We start from the raw sequence: 18,367 nt of genomic DNA, 5'->3' as shown, positions 1-18,367 counted from the left end.
CTAGGTGAAGGGAGGAAGGTGAGATTCATTTATTCAAACACCCGTTTCCAAGTGGGTATTGATTAGTTTATAATCTTGAAGTCCCCTCATTAAAAGAATTTCTAACTATTTTCAAACACCTCAGGCTTGCGCGAACTTCACCTTGTCTCCCTTTCCTATTACAGTCGTGTGATCCGATTCGAACTTCGCGCTTCTGAAGCTTATATTACACGCCGCTAGACGGGAGTCGCAACATAATAGACAGGTGTTCCTGTCCAGAATGTGTGACTTTTTCGTCCTTGTTCTTCTGGCGGCCGGCAGATTTCGTGGCTGTTGTAAAGGCTTGTGGGGTTTCGTGTTTGTGTTGTGGTATGCCTGTTTGAGCGCGACTTTATAATTTATCGAATGAATGAAGAATGAATGAAGTGAGTTATTAATGTTTATAATTAATTGTTCTTCTGTTTATTAGTTGCTAAGGTTTTTGTTACATTTTCTGTATAAATTAAAATAAATATTCTGTTCCCCGACTTAATGGATGTGTTCCTAAATTCCTCGATTAGTCACGTAGTCTATCTAATCGGATATCCCCCACATCATTTGGTGACCCCGACGTGATCTTTTTTTAAAAAAAGGAAGTATAATGTCCGTGTTATATTTTCCACCCCGTGTGAGTTCCAACGATGGAGATCGTTCTGGTATGCTGACCCCTCAAATTTCCGGAGGCCTATTTGAAGAAACTAGAAGTAGTCTCCTTCCTGGTCCTCCTATTTCCCAGGAGGTTGCTGAAGAACAAAATCGCCAAGAAATTTTTGCTGCCGAGTTCCGGAACGTTCGCCTTCCAACATTTTGGAGGAATAAACCGGCCTTATAGTTTGTCCAGCTGGAGAGCGAATTCACGACTTATCGGATTCGCTCCAAAGAAGTTAAATACAGCGCTGTGATCAGATATTTGGACGAATCCACTATGACTGTAGTCTCCGATATTTTGGAAAATCCTCCAGGTCAGGATAAGTATTTAATCCTTAAAAGAACTTTAATCCAACGTCTGGCTGAATCACAAGAGAAACAGCTCCTAAGACTTTTGAGTGGCGTGGAGTTAGGATCCAAGAAACCTTCGTTATTATTACGTGAAATGCGTAACTTAGCAGGTTTAAATACGACTGAAGGGCTTTTAAAAACTCTTTGGATGCAGCGTATTCCTAACCGTCTACGTGAACTATTAGTAGTTCTAGAAGGGTCCAGTTTGGATAAATGAGCCGTTGCCGCAGATAAAGCTTGGGAGTTATCAGTGCAGTTCAAAGTCGCAGAGACGAGAGTTGGTGATCTTCAAGATACGGTAATTCAACGTTTAACACAGCAAGTTGAGCAATTATCTCAACAAGTCGCTCGTTTGGGTTTTCGAAGAAGATCGCCGTTCCGATCCAGGAAATTGTTCCGTCCTAGAAGCAAGAGCCGCGAAAATCAAAATAATCTAAGTTTTTATCACCGAGTCTACGGCCAGAAAGCGCACAGATGTGTTTCACCGTGTCAGAAGAGTCAGTCGTGTCCCTGCACCAACGTTGTATTTTTCTTTGTCCACGTGTTTCCTGCAACGAGATCTCTCCACATCGCTCTCCCATTTACCGAGAAGCTGCCACAAGGCATTTACATATATACATATACAGGCCTGTTATGGAATTCCTACTCGTAGTGGAAAGTTACGCACCACGCATGCGCATGATGACTCCGTGACGTCAAACCAATCAACGCCATGGTTCAGTCAAATGACAGCGTCATCACGCGCATGTGTGGCATGTTCCCCCTCCATTACGCGCAGAATTTTTTTGGCAAGCCGAGTAATACCATTAAAATCTCTACTACCACAATCTCATTAACACATATGTATATGCTTTTGTTGCGGTTTCCGCTGGTTAAATATATGTGATTGCGTGAAGTTAGCTATATGACATAGAGATATCGAAACTAGATGTAGAGCGAAATTCAAAATCCTTTGTAGCGGAAAGATTTATTGTAGGCATGCGGGTTTGAAACGAACAACACATCTGGAAGGTTTTAAGCGAGATTGGAACGGGAACGAGGAAGAGTTTATTGCCAGGACTCGTAAACACGTAGAGCGCGTTGTGCTTCTCAAGGGTTTTTCCATACCAGTTTTTCGAACGTGCTCATACAATATTAATAGGATACCTGAACTCGGAAGGCATACGAGAATCTGCGATAGCATTCAGTAATTTTCAAGACTACAGTTAGGCCAAGCGAGGATAATAAATGGCTTAACTTTTCCTTCCACATCTGCGTGCCAGGTTTCGACGAGCGAGCAGCTGCTCGTCTCGTAAAACGACTCAAAATTCTGTCCTCGCTTTCAATAATTGCCGATGTCCTGTTAGGGTAAAAACTCAGCTCGGGAAAGTCATAAAATCATAAACTTTGCGCCGGCGACGTCGTCTTGACCCTAAGGGTTGCGCTTACCTACCTGCTAGATATGTATGTAATGTAAATAGACTACGTAAACGGAAAGCGTACCTCGACCACCAGCCGAGAGTGGAGGGAAGCGCGAAGGAAGGGCCAAGGGCGGAGAGATGGCTGAAGGACAACCCCCTGACGAAGTTTGAGGGACAATACCACCTTGATTGGACGAAAGGATCCAGGGAAGGAGACAGAGGAACACACCGAAATTGGAGGAGTAGGGCGCTCGGAGGTTACAAGCGAGGAGTGATTTTGTAAAAACATCAGATCGAACTTGTTAGTAAAACAGCCAACATCGAGCTATCGATTAAAATCCAATGTTCCAGAAAGCGTTTTATTTCATTTCTCTCGACCATTGAAATTCCCGCGCAACTTGCGAGCTGAGTGCTTCAGCGCTCCACGGGCACGGACCAACCGCCTATATAGAAATCTCCAGCAGACCGCGCAACACTTTCTAAGTCACGACGCCTCTCGCGGCGGACAGGGGAACTAAACAGAAATCGGCACACAAAATCGTTGGGGTAAAAGGTACAGAGTCGGAACACCTGTCTATTACACCGTGGTAAAAGGTATACTTGCGTCGTCCATATTTGTTATGTTACACTAACAACACCGTTCCCACGATGGTAGATTCCTTTGCCAATTGCGCGGCCGCCTGGGGAAACTCGTGAGAATTTCGGCGTTGGTTTGGCGCCCGTGGAACCCAAAAGGTCTCTGCGATATGTGTAGATTTAAATGAATTAAATAACTTGTAACGAATAACCCAAAAGTAAAACTCAATGAACTTAATGAACAGAAGCTAAATTAAGTTGTCGAATGATTTTAAACTATAAGAAACAGAATGAGGAAATTTGTGAAAATCAGAGCTGCATTTTATTATAACGTCCGGTTTGGTACAAGGTCTACGACGAATTGTGAGGAGAAGAACCAAGCTTCTTCATGCGTTCCTCTTTTTATTAATTCTAATGTTTATTAATACTGTTGCGCCGGGGCGTTTCCATCGCAGGCCACCCCGATGCAAAGGAGTAGAATAATAGACACGAGTGCACAACTCTGCTATATTTGGTACATAGGACACAGGCTATAGATTCACAAAGATACAGGCTAAGCCCGACACGTCCGGCCGCGATGGCGTATGCTAGAAGACCGTCTTCTCGTCGTCGTCCCGATCGTCCTCTTGAAGGGGGCCGGCCTTCTTCTATCTTCAGCTACGAGCACCAGCAGGCTATGCACGGTCCTATACCCGGTGCTCGCAACAATACAAATGTTTTCGAGGGTTCAAGAACCCTGATAGCCAGATCTGGACAGCAGAATCTGACGTCAGAACTGCAGCAGTCTGTGTCCGCATTTGGCTGCGTTCTGATGTGCAGAGCCTGAGGTGCAGTGCCTGATGTCAGATGGACAGCAGATCGACAGCAGATTTCGCCGTCTGCTAGGCAATTGCTTGGTAATTCTGGACCTCAGATGGCGCTGTTGCTGTGCCTAGCAGACGGCGAAATCTGCTGTCGATCTGCTGTTGATCTGCTGTCCATCTAACATCAGGCACTGCACCTCAGGCTCTGCACATCAGAACGCAGCCAAATGCGGACACAGACTGCTGCAGTTCTGACGTCAGATTCTGCTGTCCAGATCTGGCTATCAGGGAAGGAGACGAATGTAAACCATGGACCTAAGAATTAAATGGACGGAGCACAAAGTCTCAACATGGACGAGGGGGTCGCGCCAGTCGATCGGGAAGAGAGGTCATGGTGGACGACTTGTGATTAGCGGAGTAGTGCGCATGCGTCGCGCTTTATTTGAAACGGAATGCTTATATAGGGTGTATTAAAATATGCTTATATGTATAAAACTATACATATATATGTATACTTATATATTACTTATATATATGTACATACATATGAGCCCTTCAATTGACGAGTGGCATAAATTTTACCAAGTCTTAAGACACCAAAATATAATGTTGCAATTACGTATTAACATTTCAAACTCAACGACAAACTTAGCCATAAAAAAATATGAAAGAGGCAATGCCTCTTATCAATGATATGTCACTTTCATTAACCAATCACCGATCTCCACCACCGCATGCGCAGTATCATGCACCCCCCTTACTTATACGAGCTTAGGCCCCTCAGCACTTTGCTCCGTCCATTTAATTCTTAGGTCCATGATGTAAACATCTAATGTTGAAATGTTCACCTTTAACTCGTTCCCTAATAAATTTAATTGGCTTCGTTCAAACTTCGCGCTTTTAGAGCTTAGGCTAAACACCGCTAGGACGAGGATCGCAACAGTACACTGTTGCGACTCCCGTCTAGCGGCGTGTAGTATAAACTTTATAAGCGCTAAGTTCGAATCGGAGCACACGAATCTAATAGGAAGGGGAAAAAAGCGAAGTTCGCACAAGCCCGAGGGGTTCAAAAGTAGTTAGAAATTCTTTTAATAAGTAAACTTCAAGATTATAAATTAATCAATACCCACTTGGAAACGGGTATTTGAATAAATGAACTCCACTTTGATCCCTTCTCCTAAGTGTGTAATATCAGCGCAATGTTGTTAAACGCTTTTTACCAAAAATCGATAACCGAGAGAAAATGGATTGACCAATAGGAATTTAGCTTATGAATATTTGATTGGCTTTTAGATTTTAAGGACATTTTGTAATTAACAAAAGATGTTAAAGTGATTGCCTTTGTAAAAACAATGTTGTCCTGAAACCCATAGCGAACGGACGCATTTTTCTCCATTCTCAAATTGTATTTCTTTTTGAATATTAAAGTTGGTGTTTAGTTCAAATCATTTATTTCTTTGTGTAATCAATTATAAATCTAACGTTCATCGAGCAGAGTGCCTTAGCACTCCACGAGCATCGTTCCGCGCCCGAATTTCCTACGAAGGATCCAGAAAACCCGAACGGCCACGCAACAACACACGGCTTAAACGATTGTGGCCGATCGAGATTCTACTGTGGGATAGCTTACCATGGTTGGCCTTTTTTCGTTGCTAACATTCTACAGTATTTCACGAACATGGTTTAGGACACTGCCAAGCCACAGGTCCCCGTCTAGAACACTTCTATTTCGTGAAGGAAACATCACTGTAACGACATCTGCATTATCATAATTATATAAATCATCGCGGTTTGCTCTGTTCAATGCTGTAGCGTAAATGATACCAAGAATAAATGTAAAATAATTTTTATTGCAATGGACTTTAAGAAAAATCATAATAATTTTATGCTTCTCGCTAATAGGTATCACTCATCAAATTTCCGTAGAAGCACCGTATCTCGTTTATACATACATTGGCAACCTTGTTTGAAATGAAAAGGAAAACAATGAAACGCAAACTATAAACTTGTATTGTGTAATATATATGTAAATCAACGAATTTATCATGGAAGACACAAATAAATAAAGCGGGAAAGTAGAGTAATAATGAAAAGAATGGAAACGAATGTTATGTATTCGTAGGGATACTAGGGGGTTAGGAAACCTGAATACTGGGATGAATAAATTCTTGTATTTTATTTGTAGCAGTCTTCATTGATTAAATTGTAAGACGCTCATTGTTAGTGGAAATCTATAGGGCAAAAAAATACGCATTTATTTCAAAATCTACTATCCGTTATTTCATGTTAACAATGGGAAAGTAAACATAACCGAAGCAATATAAATTAAATTTTATGAGAGGACCATGTGAACGCGTCTCATCCCAGATAACTCACGACGTCTTAAAGACGTCCGTTTTACGTCTGTTTTTGGTCTGAACGTCTGACGAGCTTATTAAGACGTCTTTAAGATGTCGGTGTCGAGACGTTTCTAAGATGTCTGTCTTAGGCTTCTTTAAGACGTCTGTCCGAGTAAGTGTTTAGGCCGTCTCTAAGACGTCCATGCCAAGACGTTTTTTAAACGACTGTGTTTAGATGTCTTAAAGACGCATATGTACATAAACAGGTCATGACTAGGCCGGCTCGCGATGAATAGTGCGCGACCGCCAGGCGGCGACCGGGCCGAGCGCTTCTCGCAGGTGGGATACAGCAGTCATGCCTATAAGAGAGCCGGGCAGATCATATACCGTTATTCTCGAGTACCGGCGTTTTTTGTCGAAGGAAATTTATATTTTCGACTTGATCATTCTCTATTGGAAGACTTATTTTTTATGAAGAAACGAAAATATTGATCAGCATGAAAATAGACTTTCTCAAATGAGAACATTTTCTCAAAATACTTAATATCATTAAAAGATATTATTTATTTCTAATAAACACGAATCTTGTCACGCTTAAGGGGGCCGCCCCACTGGGCCTTGAAGTGTGTGCGTATACTCGGCCAAGCTAGGAAAAACGTGTTGTGTCGTTGTTGCAGCAAATGAGCGATTTCATTACGAGCGATCTGGCAAAATTGTAGGAAGACCGTCAATGGAGAAGAGGAATTACACAAAATGAGAGAATATAATGAGAAGGAATATTGGTACGCAAATAAGTACTGTTTCATCCAGAGATGGGCATTATATATTATTGAAATAACCTATCAAATTAAAGAGATTTTATCTTTATTTGTCGTCGAACAAAAATAGCCCAGAGTTATTCTTATTTGAAACGGCACGGATGAATCAGTTTATTCAATGGGGATTCATTCGTCGGCCACAAATAATTTTTTTAATCGGAGGCCTTCGTTCTTGAGGTCCCCCGAGGCCCGAGCCGAGCGACATTGTATCGCTCACCCGTCTAACCTGCCGCCTGGAGTTGCTCGGCGATGTACTTATCATCGACTATGCAGAAGCAGAATTTCTTTATTTTTCATCGTATCAATATGAAAGTGATTCTGCTGATTAAATTGACAGAAAATAATTTAAATTGGACTACATTGAACGAAACGGACTTTCAATTCTGCAAATAAATGTAATGTATAACATCGTTAATAATTATAGTACAAATTATGTCAGGTTTGGTATCTTTCTATCTTTCCTTCCTACAATCCCGGACCTCTCTATCTTTCATTATTGCTACGTTCAGCGAGGCTAGGACGCTAGACGCAGCTCTCGTCCCGTATTTGTTCAAGACTTCTCGATAGAAAGAGAGAACTCTGTGGCAACAGCGCGGCAGAGATAGAGAGAACAGCAGATGTGGCAACTATGCGCCAAAAATTCGTCTACATAGAGTACCTGGAGATGCCACCTCTGTAAGTTCTTTTTATCGACCGCAGTAGTTTCAATAGGGTCCGTTTGTATACTGGGGACGCTTCGATCGATTCGGACCATAACAAAAATGAGACGGTCCCCTTAATATCTCTTTAAAGAGATGCAGTAGGCCTATTGAAGACATCTTTGAGGCATTGTGAAAGTCTGAAACGGACGTCTTTAAGACGTCTTCACAACCACTTAAAGATGTCTATAAAACGTCTTACAGACGTCTGCAAGCCGTTTAAAAGACGTCTTAAAGACGTACCGTTTCCTGACAAACGACTTCAAGAAACCTCTATAGACGTCTCTGAGACGTCTTTAGGACAATAGCAGACGTCTTTAAAGCCGGATTCAGACTTGAATGCGTATACGCTGAGCAGGCTGAGCGCGCACGAATGACGCATGCGGGGGGGTCGAAAGTGCCATTGTGTATTCACCAACTTTTGTGCTTAGCTTAGCCCACTCCGCAGTCGTAAAGATGGTGTGATTAGCTAAATAAACTTACAGCTCAACCCTCCGAGTCATCCCGTTTACCAATAAGGGTTATTCTCCAGCGACGCCTGTCAAAGAGGTGGCGCCTGGTATCCTGTGACGAAAACAACCCCCCATATGGGTTTCGACCCTCGAAACGGTTGGAATACCATTAAAAAGTCAGAGAAGTCTAAGAGGGCCGCATTTCTCATCAGATCTTTGCAAAAACCACGACAATTGTTTCTTTATGTTTCGCCAATTAAACTAACACCAAGAACGATGTAATTCAGATCATAGTGAAGGAAATTCCATGAAAAATTGATTTATATCATTTCAAGCTGAATTCGTTAAAAATAGTCTCGTGTGATTTTTTAACACAACAGCGAGTCGGTCAAGTTGTATGAATTGAGAACAATACAGGGTGTAGTGAAGAAAAGAAAGACAAATTATTCATTAAAACAGAGTTTTAAAGTCTATCATATGGTAAATGCATTATATTGTGTAATTTAAAAATGTAATTTCTTTATTTTTCATTAACTGTTTATGACAATATTAGCAATGAATTAAATTCATTCACATAGATAGATCCATCCTTCATGATTAAAAAAAAGACGCAAGTTCATGCCTTCAATAGTTTAGATCATTAAAATTCATTTCTGACGTCGTTTTGTTAAAATCATCAGAAACACGAAACTTTGATAATTTGTATTTTTTTAAACAAATTTGAATCTGGAAAAAGGAGGACTTAGTCCTCTCTAATTTTATATGGGCTACAATATATTTCAATAGTATCATGAAAATTCCAGACATCGAGGATTCCAGAAAAGTATCTCATTTGCTTCTATCTTTCACGCTGAACACAATGCACTCCAAACTCCCTTTGATGTGCGGAAGAAAACTGCCAACGGTCGGCTCAGTCCATGTGCCTTCGCCGGCATTCGCGAGTCGGGTCGCATCGCCGAGTCACCACGAATGACACGTCCACACTAGCATATGCGTTCACGCTCACCCTTTCTGACGTAGAAGCATGCGGTCCTGGCTACCCTTTCACCCGTCCACATCAGAATATTCGTGCGCACTCAGCCTGCTCAGCGTATACTCATTCAGGTCTGGGCCCGGCTTTACAAATACACACATGAACTGAGGTATCGTATTGATTAATATTTACAAGTACCTACATAAATTCATACACTTACTAATATTAATAGGCATTGTCTTTTTTTCTTGCTTGTCAAATAAAAACACAATTATTTGACACAGTATATTACACCTTCCTATTCTTTTATAACTATAATTTAGCTACGTTGCTAGTTGTTTTAAATTAAAATTAGGTTTTCTTTTATCATTTCTGACACTTCCATTTAAAAAAAGCGCGCAACAGTTTTTAATTTTGTTCTCACATTCATTTCTCTTTTTCATTTCCGTGTTCTTCAAATAGGTATGTATCCGTATCTGTGTATAGGCTGGAAACGAATGTACGTCAAATCTTGTGTTACTATTTCCTTGTATATCTACATTTGTTTTTCGAGTAATTGTTTTATTAAATCAAATTACGCGAAGAAAATTAAAAACTGAATTTTAATAAATATGGTCCTTAATGCATTGACTGTGCGTGTAAATAAATGTGACCTTAGGCGCACAATGATATCATAATCCGTAAAGGAAAATTGCGAAGGCGTAGGCCCGGCCGGCGGCCTGCTCTGCCAAGTACGGGCAGCTTACCTTGCTTACGTAGGCTATTAAATGTGATTCGACTTCGACTTGGCCGCCGTTGAATCAGTAATCGGGTACGATTAGATGCGAGAGGATTGGTCCCTGTACCTCAAGAAACAAAATCAAAATAACGAACACGGAACAATTCCACTTTTAATTTGCTCCGCTAATATCCGTTCTATTGACGAAAAATGCGAGGGAAACAAGTGACATTATTCATCGCGGTAAGTTTTCATTATTCCTGGACTACTAATCCTACATGTGTTCCTAGAAATTAAAAAAATGTATTCCAATATTTTACGCAAATGCCCATAATCGTTATTAAATTATAATTTTGTTAATACCACTACTGTTGTTTCTTTGCTGAATTAATTTCTCAATTTCTGTTCGCAATACACCAACAAGTAATAATCAAAAGTGAGTAATTTATTCATTTACTGACGTTTGCAAGTGAATCCGCATATTTATACTTTGTTCCTGTGTTATGTTGGTATTGATAAGAATCGTTACTTTCTTCTTGTTTGTACACGCAATGTTTACTTTATCAGTTTAGGTTGCCGTGCCAGTATTAACGAACATTACAATTAACTACATTTCTAAGCATTGGATAACAAATTATGACAGATTTTATAACAGAATAATATCTTGACCCACAATTTACGTATACTTTATACATCATTTTTCGCCTAATATAATATTGTTCCACTACTGTCATATCAATGCTCGTGTGTATCCTATACACGAGTTACGTAGATACTATTAAATGATAATCATGCATTTGTTGTTCTATTTTCAAGAGTTGACATACCTGTGGATGATTTGTTGCAAAATACATTGTATATTAAAGTGGTCAATTTTTTAACAATTTATTATTTGTTATTTCGTAAATATTTCGGTTATTAAACGCATACCAGTGAAGCTATAAAGTGGCTTGAATGTACTTTTCTTTTCCCTTCAAAGGCTTTATGTTCTGAAATGCATCTATAAATGAGATGTACCTACTTATACATGAAATAATTAGTATTAAAGCATTCAACATTCAATGTTAACGTGAATGCTTGTCTTTGACCTAAATAAATATTTACGAACTACTAGAGCACAGGAATATATTCGTGGGCGAAGATACTACTTTTAATTGAGTTTTCAATTTTCATCGCTTTCAGGTCGCAGTATTTGTAATCGTTATAAATTATATTACTTATATTCACACTGAATATTTTCAGACAGTTAAACGATATATTATCCATCAATCGTGATTTTTTTTTATATTTTCACTATTACCATCTATTGCAAGTTTATTAATATCTTTAAATACTTATACTTAAAAATAGTTTAATTATTGTTTTTAAAGGGTATCAAGGTAACTTCAGAATGCTTCTGTAAGACATTATGCCACTTTTTATTTTCATTTTACATTTTACTTTCGAGACATTCTGTTAAAATATGAAGCAAGCAAAGCAATTCTTATTTTAATAAATTAAAAAAAAAAGTAGATACACGTAATTGTGATCTACGTTCCATATACGGTTATGTGTCGTTAATTGGTTTGTAATATAAGTTCATTGAACTTCTATAATACATTTTAATTTGAATTTGCTGCAAAGCATAATTACGAAGTAATTCCATTACTATAAAGGTATTATAATTAAGACGTGTAATGCTATATTTAAAATACATATACCTATTTCTATTAAAACACACATTGCCGCATCTGGCATTGTCATTAGAAATGGTCCTGTTTAAGAACAGTAGAACTAATAGGAAACATTTGATACAATTCTATTGTTTCAACACTGCTTAAGATTACCGACAAAATAAAGGAAGTAATAAAGTAGACAAAACTGAGGAATATTTAAGTTGGTGACAAAAAGTGTCAAATTAACAAATACATACAATATCTGTCGGGTGTATCCCTGCTGACTTAGATTATTGTTTTCTCACATATATTGGTTTCCTAGTAATTATTTATTTTCAAGGAGTCATGAAGTTGTTTTACTGTGCTGCCTTTTCCTCGTTATATAATTAGTTGTGTTATACAATAAAGAAAAATATTAATAATAGATATTAATAATATATATGTCCATGCAATTTATAATGTATTTCAATAGTAAATGTATTTTGAATTTCGAAAATTTCATAACTATTACATAGGTACGGAAATACGATTTTTTTAAAATAAAATATGCAATACAGTTATTATTTATATTAACACATACAGTTAACTAATTTATTTTCCTTACTTTGGACATCATGCATTTATGATTAAGATATTGCATTATAAAGGAACGTGAAATTTTATATGTAGGGTCTTCATAAAAATTATATATGTATGTAGGCACGAATACGTAATATTCTTTATTATTTTTTACTTACGTGAACCTTATAAGATATTTATTTGGTAGAAATTATGACTATGCGTTCAACCTCTATAAATAACTGTGTTTATTTAATAAATGTGTATCAATTTTTTCATTACATTGTGTGACCATCACTGGAATACATATTTGCTACTATGGTTCGTAATCAATGTTGAATTTGTGAAACTACTTAAGCTACATTTATCGTCGACTATAAGGAAAACTGCTATTTTACTGATATTATCTAACTGCATAAATTACTTAAATCATTTAAGACTTAAATGAATAATTTTTTTCATTTCATAATTTAATCTACTAAAATCATAAATTGCAAATACTTTTTTCAGAATATTTTCGCAAAAGCATTCTTCAACATTAACTGAGTAATTGCAATATTATGCTGTAATATCATTATTAAAAAGTTAACAGCAACGGAAAAATTTCAAATGGAGATTGTAACGAAAAACAAACTGAAATAATATGTGCATGAAAGTTTCACTGTAAGAGAACGCTTCGTACACACCCACACAAGCGTATTCATTCAACGTGTACAATATTCTCAGCTCGTAAAAGTGAAAGCGATGCAAACGAAGGAGAAAATATGATCGTGAAACTCGACCAAGAGATCGCTATAAGAAGATGAATTGGGCTTTGCTATATGTAATTTTGATAATGTTCGGCAACTTTCATCACTTGGTATTCTTTAAATATGTGAAATAGAAATGTCTGTGTTGGGGATACAAAATTTAGCACGTCAACCAAAAATGGTTCCACGTAAAATATGAGAGAAAATTAATTATTAAATCATATTCGTAAAAAAATGAAAATTCAAAAATAATGTATGTATTAAATTAGTATAACTTTAACGTACAGTGATGCACCCAATACTAATTCTATTATTATTCTCTTAATTATCATTGAAGGATAGAGTGGAAATGTTCGTGCATTTGCATACTGATGTATTGGAGTTGAATGTTTAATATCAACAAAACTGTAAATGTGGATGCAAGGGTACAGCTCACCGATTTCGATGACCTTGAAATATGTTGTCAGTGGCACGATTGTAAATAACTTGTTCCTGTACATGTTACCACCGCTCGGCTTTAGTTTTCGAGATATTCGCAAAAAACTTTAGTTAAACTTAGGTGACGAGTACACTTCATTCTAGCAAAAAAAATTATTATTAATATTAGATATTAATATTTTGGATATACTTCTGAATGGCCCCAATGGCCAATTGACACGAGGTTTGAGGGGAGGGGGTGTGGACTCTGATTCTAAAATTGTAGCTTCGGGTATTTATTAGTTTCCGAAATATTAATAAAAAATTATTTAAATTTTTTTACAAACTATTTTTTTGAACTGCGTATACATAGCCCTAACGGGGCTCCATCTTGCCCCCCCCCAATTTGTTCTACGGACAATTGGACGCGTTCCCCTTACCTCCGCGTGCCCCTTAGGCGCCTGAAATTCAAAGCCAATTTTCTCAAAAACGAAGCGCGATATTAAAAACTTGTATTCTATATTTTCGTCTTATGTTGGTCCATAGAATCACCCCCTAGAGTATTCACTATCAATAGAGTAATAGGTATCCACCCTGTATAATAGGTTGGATCGCATCCGCACGTTTCTGGTTTAAATCTCCAAACTCACCAGCGGCCGTAGCCGTGACGAATACACCGGTTCCCATGAGATCACCACCGAAGTTAAGCATCACAGGGCGGTGTACTGGGGAAAGATGGGTGAACGATCACCTTTCTCCCGGTGCGCTGCTGCTGCTGCTGGGACCCCCCCCCCCCCTGAAGGAGAGAGGACGGAAAAAAATGGAATGATTAAAATGTTCGTTGCGTAATATAAGCAAAATGCTTGGAACGCCATCCCATCCTGTGTAAAAACACAGGAAAAACAAAAATACAAATACAAATCTCCAAACCCACATCGGGTTCGCTAACATGCTTTACATAACCGCAAACGGGGACGCACAGCCCCCGCACAAATCTAGCCCCAACCTAATACCCGGAACAAGTTGAAAAGTAGAATGCGTTATGTCGGAATAAGTTAACAGATATACTAAAAGTTTTTTATTAATATCTCGGAAACTAATAAACTCACGACGCAACAATTTTAGATTTAGGGTCCATACACCCTCCCCACCGTTCCCCTCAAACCTCATGTCGATCGGCCACTGGGGCCCATTCGGAAGTATAGCCGATAATTTTATTGATTATAGGCCTGTGATAGCTAAAGTATGAAGCGAATGATATGCAAGATACATCTAGATTTGTGGCGAATGTAAGATCAATGCTAGTTTTAATCCCGTCATATTAATGACGAAGCCGAAATGGATCACACCGAGAAATGTTACTGTTTATGCAGAAACCAATCGATTTTTCGTGGGAAAACGCGTCCACCGAATACGTATTTAAAATCGGTACAGTACTGGGAGGCATGCACGACAAGTCGAGCGTTACGAAAACGGTGACGAAAATGGGAGATAATGTTTCGTCTTATAATTTTAAAGCTAAAAGCAACATCCAAACAATAAATATAGCGTCGAGTAGACAAAGGATGTCCGTACCTGAGATTACTTTCGGACCGAGTGCGTAACCGCTGTGAGCGTGGGCAGGGGGTTCACAAAAGTGCAGAATTTAAACGTTAAAAACTAGATTTGGCCGAACGCGAGCGAGGAACGAAACAGACGACGTGCCGATACTCCATCTCGCTCCGTCCCTCAGATGCCGGATACTCCGTCGCGCACGCAAAGGACGGAATATCACGCGCTCAAAAGACAGAGCGAGACAAACAATCAACTGCGTGCGCCTCGTATTGCTCCCCGCCCGCAGTCAGTCCCTACGACTCGCTCTCGCCTTTGGCAAGAAAAAAGCGAGAAAGGCCAAGGGTACGGTGGACGCGTTTTCGCCCGACAAAATCGATTTTGTTTTTGTGTAAACAGCAACATTCATCGGTGTGATCCATTTCGGCTTCGTCAGTGATATCACGGGATTTCGTGCGAAAAAGCGTCTACTGCAACCATGGCCTTAGACGCTCCCGGCCGGTCCTGAAGCACGAGCTTGAAAAAACTGCGAAAGTGAGTTTCTTGATACCAATGTCTCAATGGCTAACATTGAATTCTTGATGTTCCAAATGCTCGGAAAATATACCGAAAGTGTAAAGAAAGTTGTACCCACAATGGAAGTAGACACCGAAGTCCTCATCATAGTCAGCGAAGACTTCAACGTCGACGTTACTACAAATACTTCACTTCTCGACTTCGTGAGCAGAGAATTCAACTTAACCTACGTATCAACCGCATCACCGACCACGCTTGGAAAACATAGCATTGATCTTACATTCGCCAGAAATCTAGATGTATCTTGCATGTCATTTGTTTTATACTTTAGCTATCGCAGGCCTATAATCAATAAAATTATCCTGGAATATTAATATCAAACTTACTTATTCAATATCCGAGTATTCACGTCAAAAACTGCGGTTTGTGTCCCCGACATAACCTACCCGATTTTTTTCTTGCCGAAGGCGAGAGCGAGTCCGCGTGACTGAGAGCGGGCGGGGAGCGGTGCGGGGCAAACGCAGTTGATGCTTTGTCTCACTGTCTTTCGGGCGCGTGATATTCCGTTCTTCGCGTGTGCGACGGAGTATCAGTTATGTCCGAGGGGCGCGCACAGTGGTTCGAGTATACTATATGCTAGCTGAACAAAATTATTTTTTCGCGGTATTGGGTTTATATGGGACTGAAATTGTTAGAAAACAAATCTGATTCGTATCACAGTTTATTATTTCACTAAAAATATAAATAAAATAAAAATATGAATAATTCAGTAAAGGAAAAAGAACAAAACGAGCAACCTACGCGGCGCGTTGCCGCAACGTCGATCACTGAATACGGACTTATATATGTTCACTCGCAACCTACGCGGAGTGTTCCTGAATGCGAACACAAGGAATACAGTCTTAAGCCGCGTATTCACCTGCGCATTCGCCCCGAATGTGCATTCGGCGCGCACCGATTTTTTGCCCGTTCGGAGCTCAGCGCGCGTTCGGGGTTGAGTGAAATTTGCGGCGTCCATTTCATGCTATTGTTCGGACCCGAATGCGCGCTTTGATGGACCGCCAACAAGCGGATCGGCCCGAATGCGCGCCGCGCCCCGAACACGCGCCGAACACCGGACGAGCAATAAATCGGTGCGCGCCGAATGCACATTCGGGGCGAATGCGCAGGTGAATACGCGGCTTTAGATTTCACAAGGCAACCTCCGAGGGAATAAATGTAAACATGGACAATATGTGATATAAATAATTAATACAATTACTTAATTAGCACTATAGGGTTTAAACAAACTGAGTCAAGGGTACTCGCCGAATACGCGGCTGAAGACGACGCGGCCGTTTTATGATAGGGTAGCTAGAAGCGAGGACAAAGTGCGAATCGGCCCGAGGACGAGAGAGTATTCTGTGAACGGTTGCCATCTAGGGATTGCAAACCGGTAAATCGGTAAATCGGTTTGAAGTTTTTTTTCACTGATAACGTAGTAGATGTCGACGGAATTATGCGCTATATATATATGCGCTACATTGCTATACATCCAATTTTTACTGGTAAATCGCCAAATTTTTACCGGTAATTTGATAAATTACGTATTTCTCGATATTTACCGGTAAATTACGTATTTCTCGATATTTACCGGTAAATTACGTATTTCTCGATATTTACCGGTAAATTACGTAATTCTCGATATTTACCGGTAAATTACGTAATTCTCGATATTTACCGGTAAATTACATATTTCTCGATATTTACCGATAAATTACGTAATTCTCGATATTTACCGGTAAATTACGTATTTCTCGATATTTACCGGTAAATTACGTATTTCTCGATATTTACCGGTAAATTACGTATTTCTCGATATTTACCGGTAAATTACGTATTTCTCGATATTTACCGGTAAATTACGTATTTCTCGATATTTACCGGTAAATTACGTATTTCTCGATATTTACCGGTAGATCGTGAGAAATATGTGTTTCTCGATGTTTGCCGGTAGATCGCGAGAAATAGTAGCGCATATATGTAGCGCATAATTCCGTCGATATCTACTACGTTTCAGTGAAAAAAAGCTTCAAACCGATTTACCGATTTACCGGTTTGCAATCCCTATTGCCATCGGGTCTTGTACTTATTCGCGGGTGCTCACTTATTCGTGTCTGCACAAATAAATCTCATTTTTCAATTCAAGTATTTGTTAAAGTCCTAATAGTAGACTCATTTTTCCCGCTCATCCTCAGCCATCCCTACACAATCTACATCCAGCGTTCTGCAATGTCGACAAACAGTATACGGTCTTACGTTGCAACCTACGCGGAGCGTTCCTGAAATGTCGACACACAGAATACAGTGTTGCATTTCACAAACAACCTCCGAGGGAATATATGTGAACATGGACAATATGTGATATAAGTAATTAATACAATTACTTAATTAGCACTATAAGGTATAAGCAAACTGTTAAACTGTATACAGCAATAAAAGATATTTGTAAAGAAATCTGAGCTATGAAATGTAAATCCACAAACACTAAAAATTAGAAAATAAAGAAATGATTGTATTAAAAATGCGCTAAAAACTAAAAAAAATCTTTTCTTGTACTACGCAAGATATTTCAAAACAGAATATGAATCAATTTAATACAGCATCAAGCGTCGAAATGACTTTGTTGTGAGATATCCGGCTCCGCGATTAGGGAAATGCAATGGGGTTTGTCAGAACGAGTCTTCATTTTTGAATAATTTGAGTTTAAAGTTTTACACGGTAGGAATATAAGTTCGAATATGTAAGAAATCTTCTCAATCAGCGGTTGTAGCTGCGGCAGTAAAGTGCTCGTCTACGGTGCCTACAGGTCGTGGGTTCGAATCCCCCTATGGTAAAAAGAATTTTCAATGAGAAAGAAGATTACACGGACTTTATACTAACTTACGATTCCTGCACACATTTATTTATGTACCGTTATTTTTATGTTTGGCCTTACTGCCTGAAACGTTGCAGGACCATTGCTGTGTAATATCTCCGGAACGTTGCGTGATCATTGCTGTAAAATCTCCGAAATGTTGCGTGACTGTTGCTGTAAAATTATGAAACAATGTTGGAGAAATATCTCCTGCAATGTTGCACAGGGGCG

The 18,367-nt window shown here is 39.1% G+C and overlaps 1 protein-coding gene across 1 annotated transcript in view; it reads left to right on the top strand.

Annotated features, from left to right (window-relative positions):
- Positions 1 to 9,873: 9,873 nt before the first annotated feature.
- Positions 9,874 to 18,367, top strand: part of LOC143371662 (uncharacterized) — a 43,714-nt gene continuing 35,220 nt past the window's right edge. The window contains exon 1 of the mRNA XM_076817115.1: positions 9,874 to 10,037. Coding sequence (XP_076673230.1) covers positions 10,005 to 10,037 — 33 coding nt within the window. The 5' untranslated portion in view covers positions 9,874 to 10,004. The remainder of the gene's footprint in view (positions 10,038 to 18,367) is intronic.

Source organism: Andrena cerasifolii, chromosome 7, assembly GCF_050908995.1.
Source record: "Andrena cerasifolii isolate SP2316 chromosome 7, iyAndCera1_principal, whole genome shotgun sequence".
NCBI classification, from domain to species: domain Eukaryota; kingdom Metazoa; phylum Arthropoda; class Insecta; order Hymenoptera; family Andrenidae; genus Andrena; species Andrena cerasifolii.
This window is presented reverse-complemented; position numbering and strand designations above follow the sequence as displayed.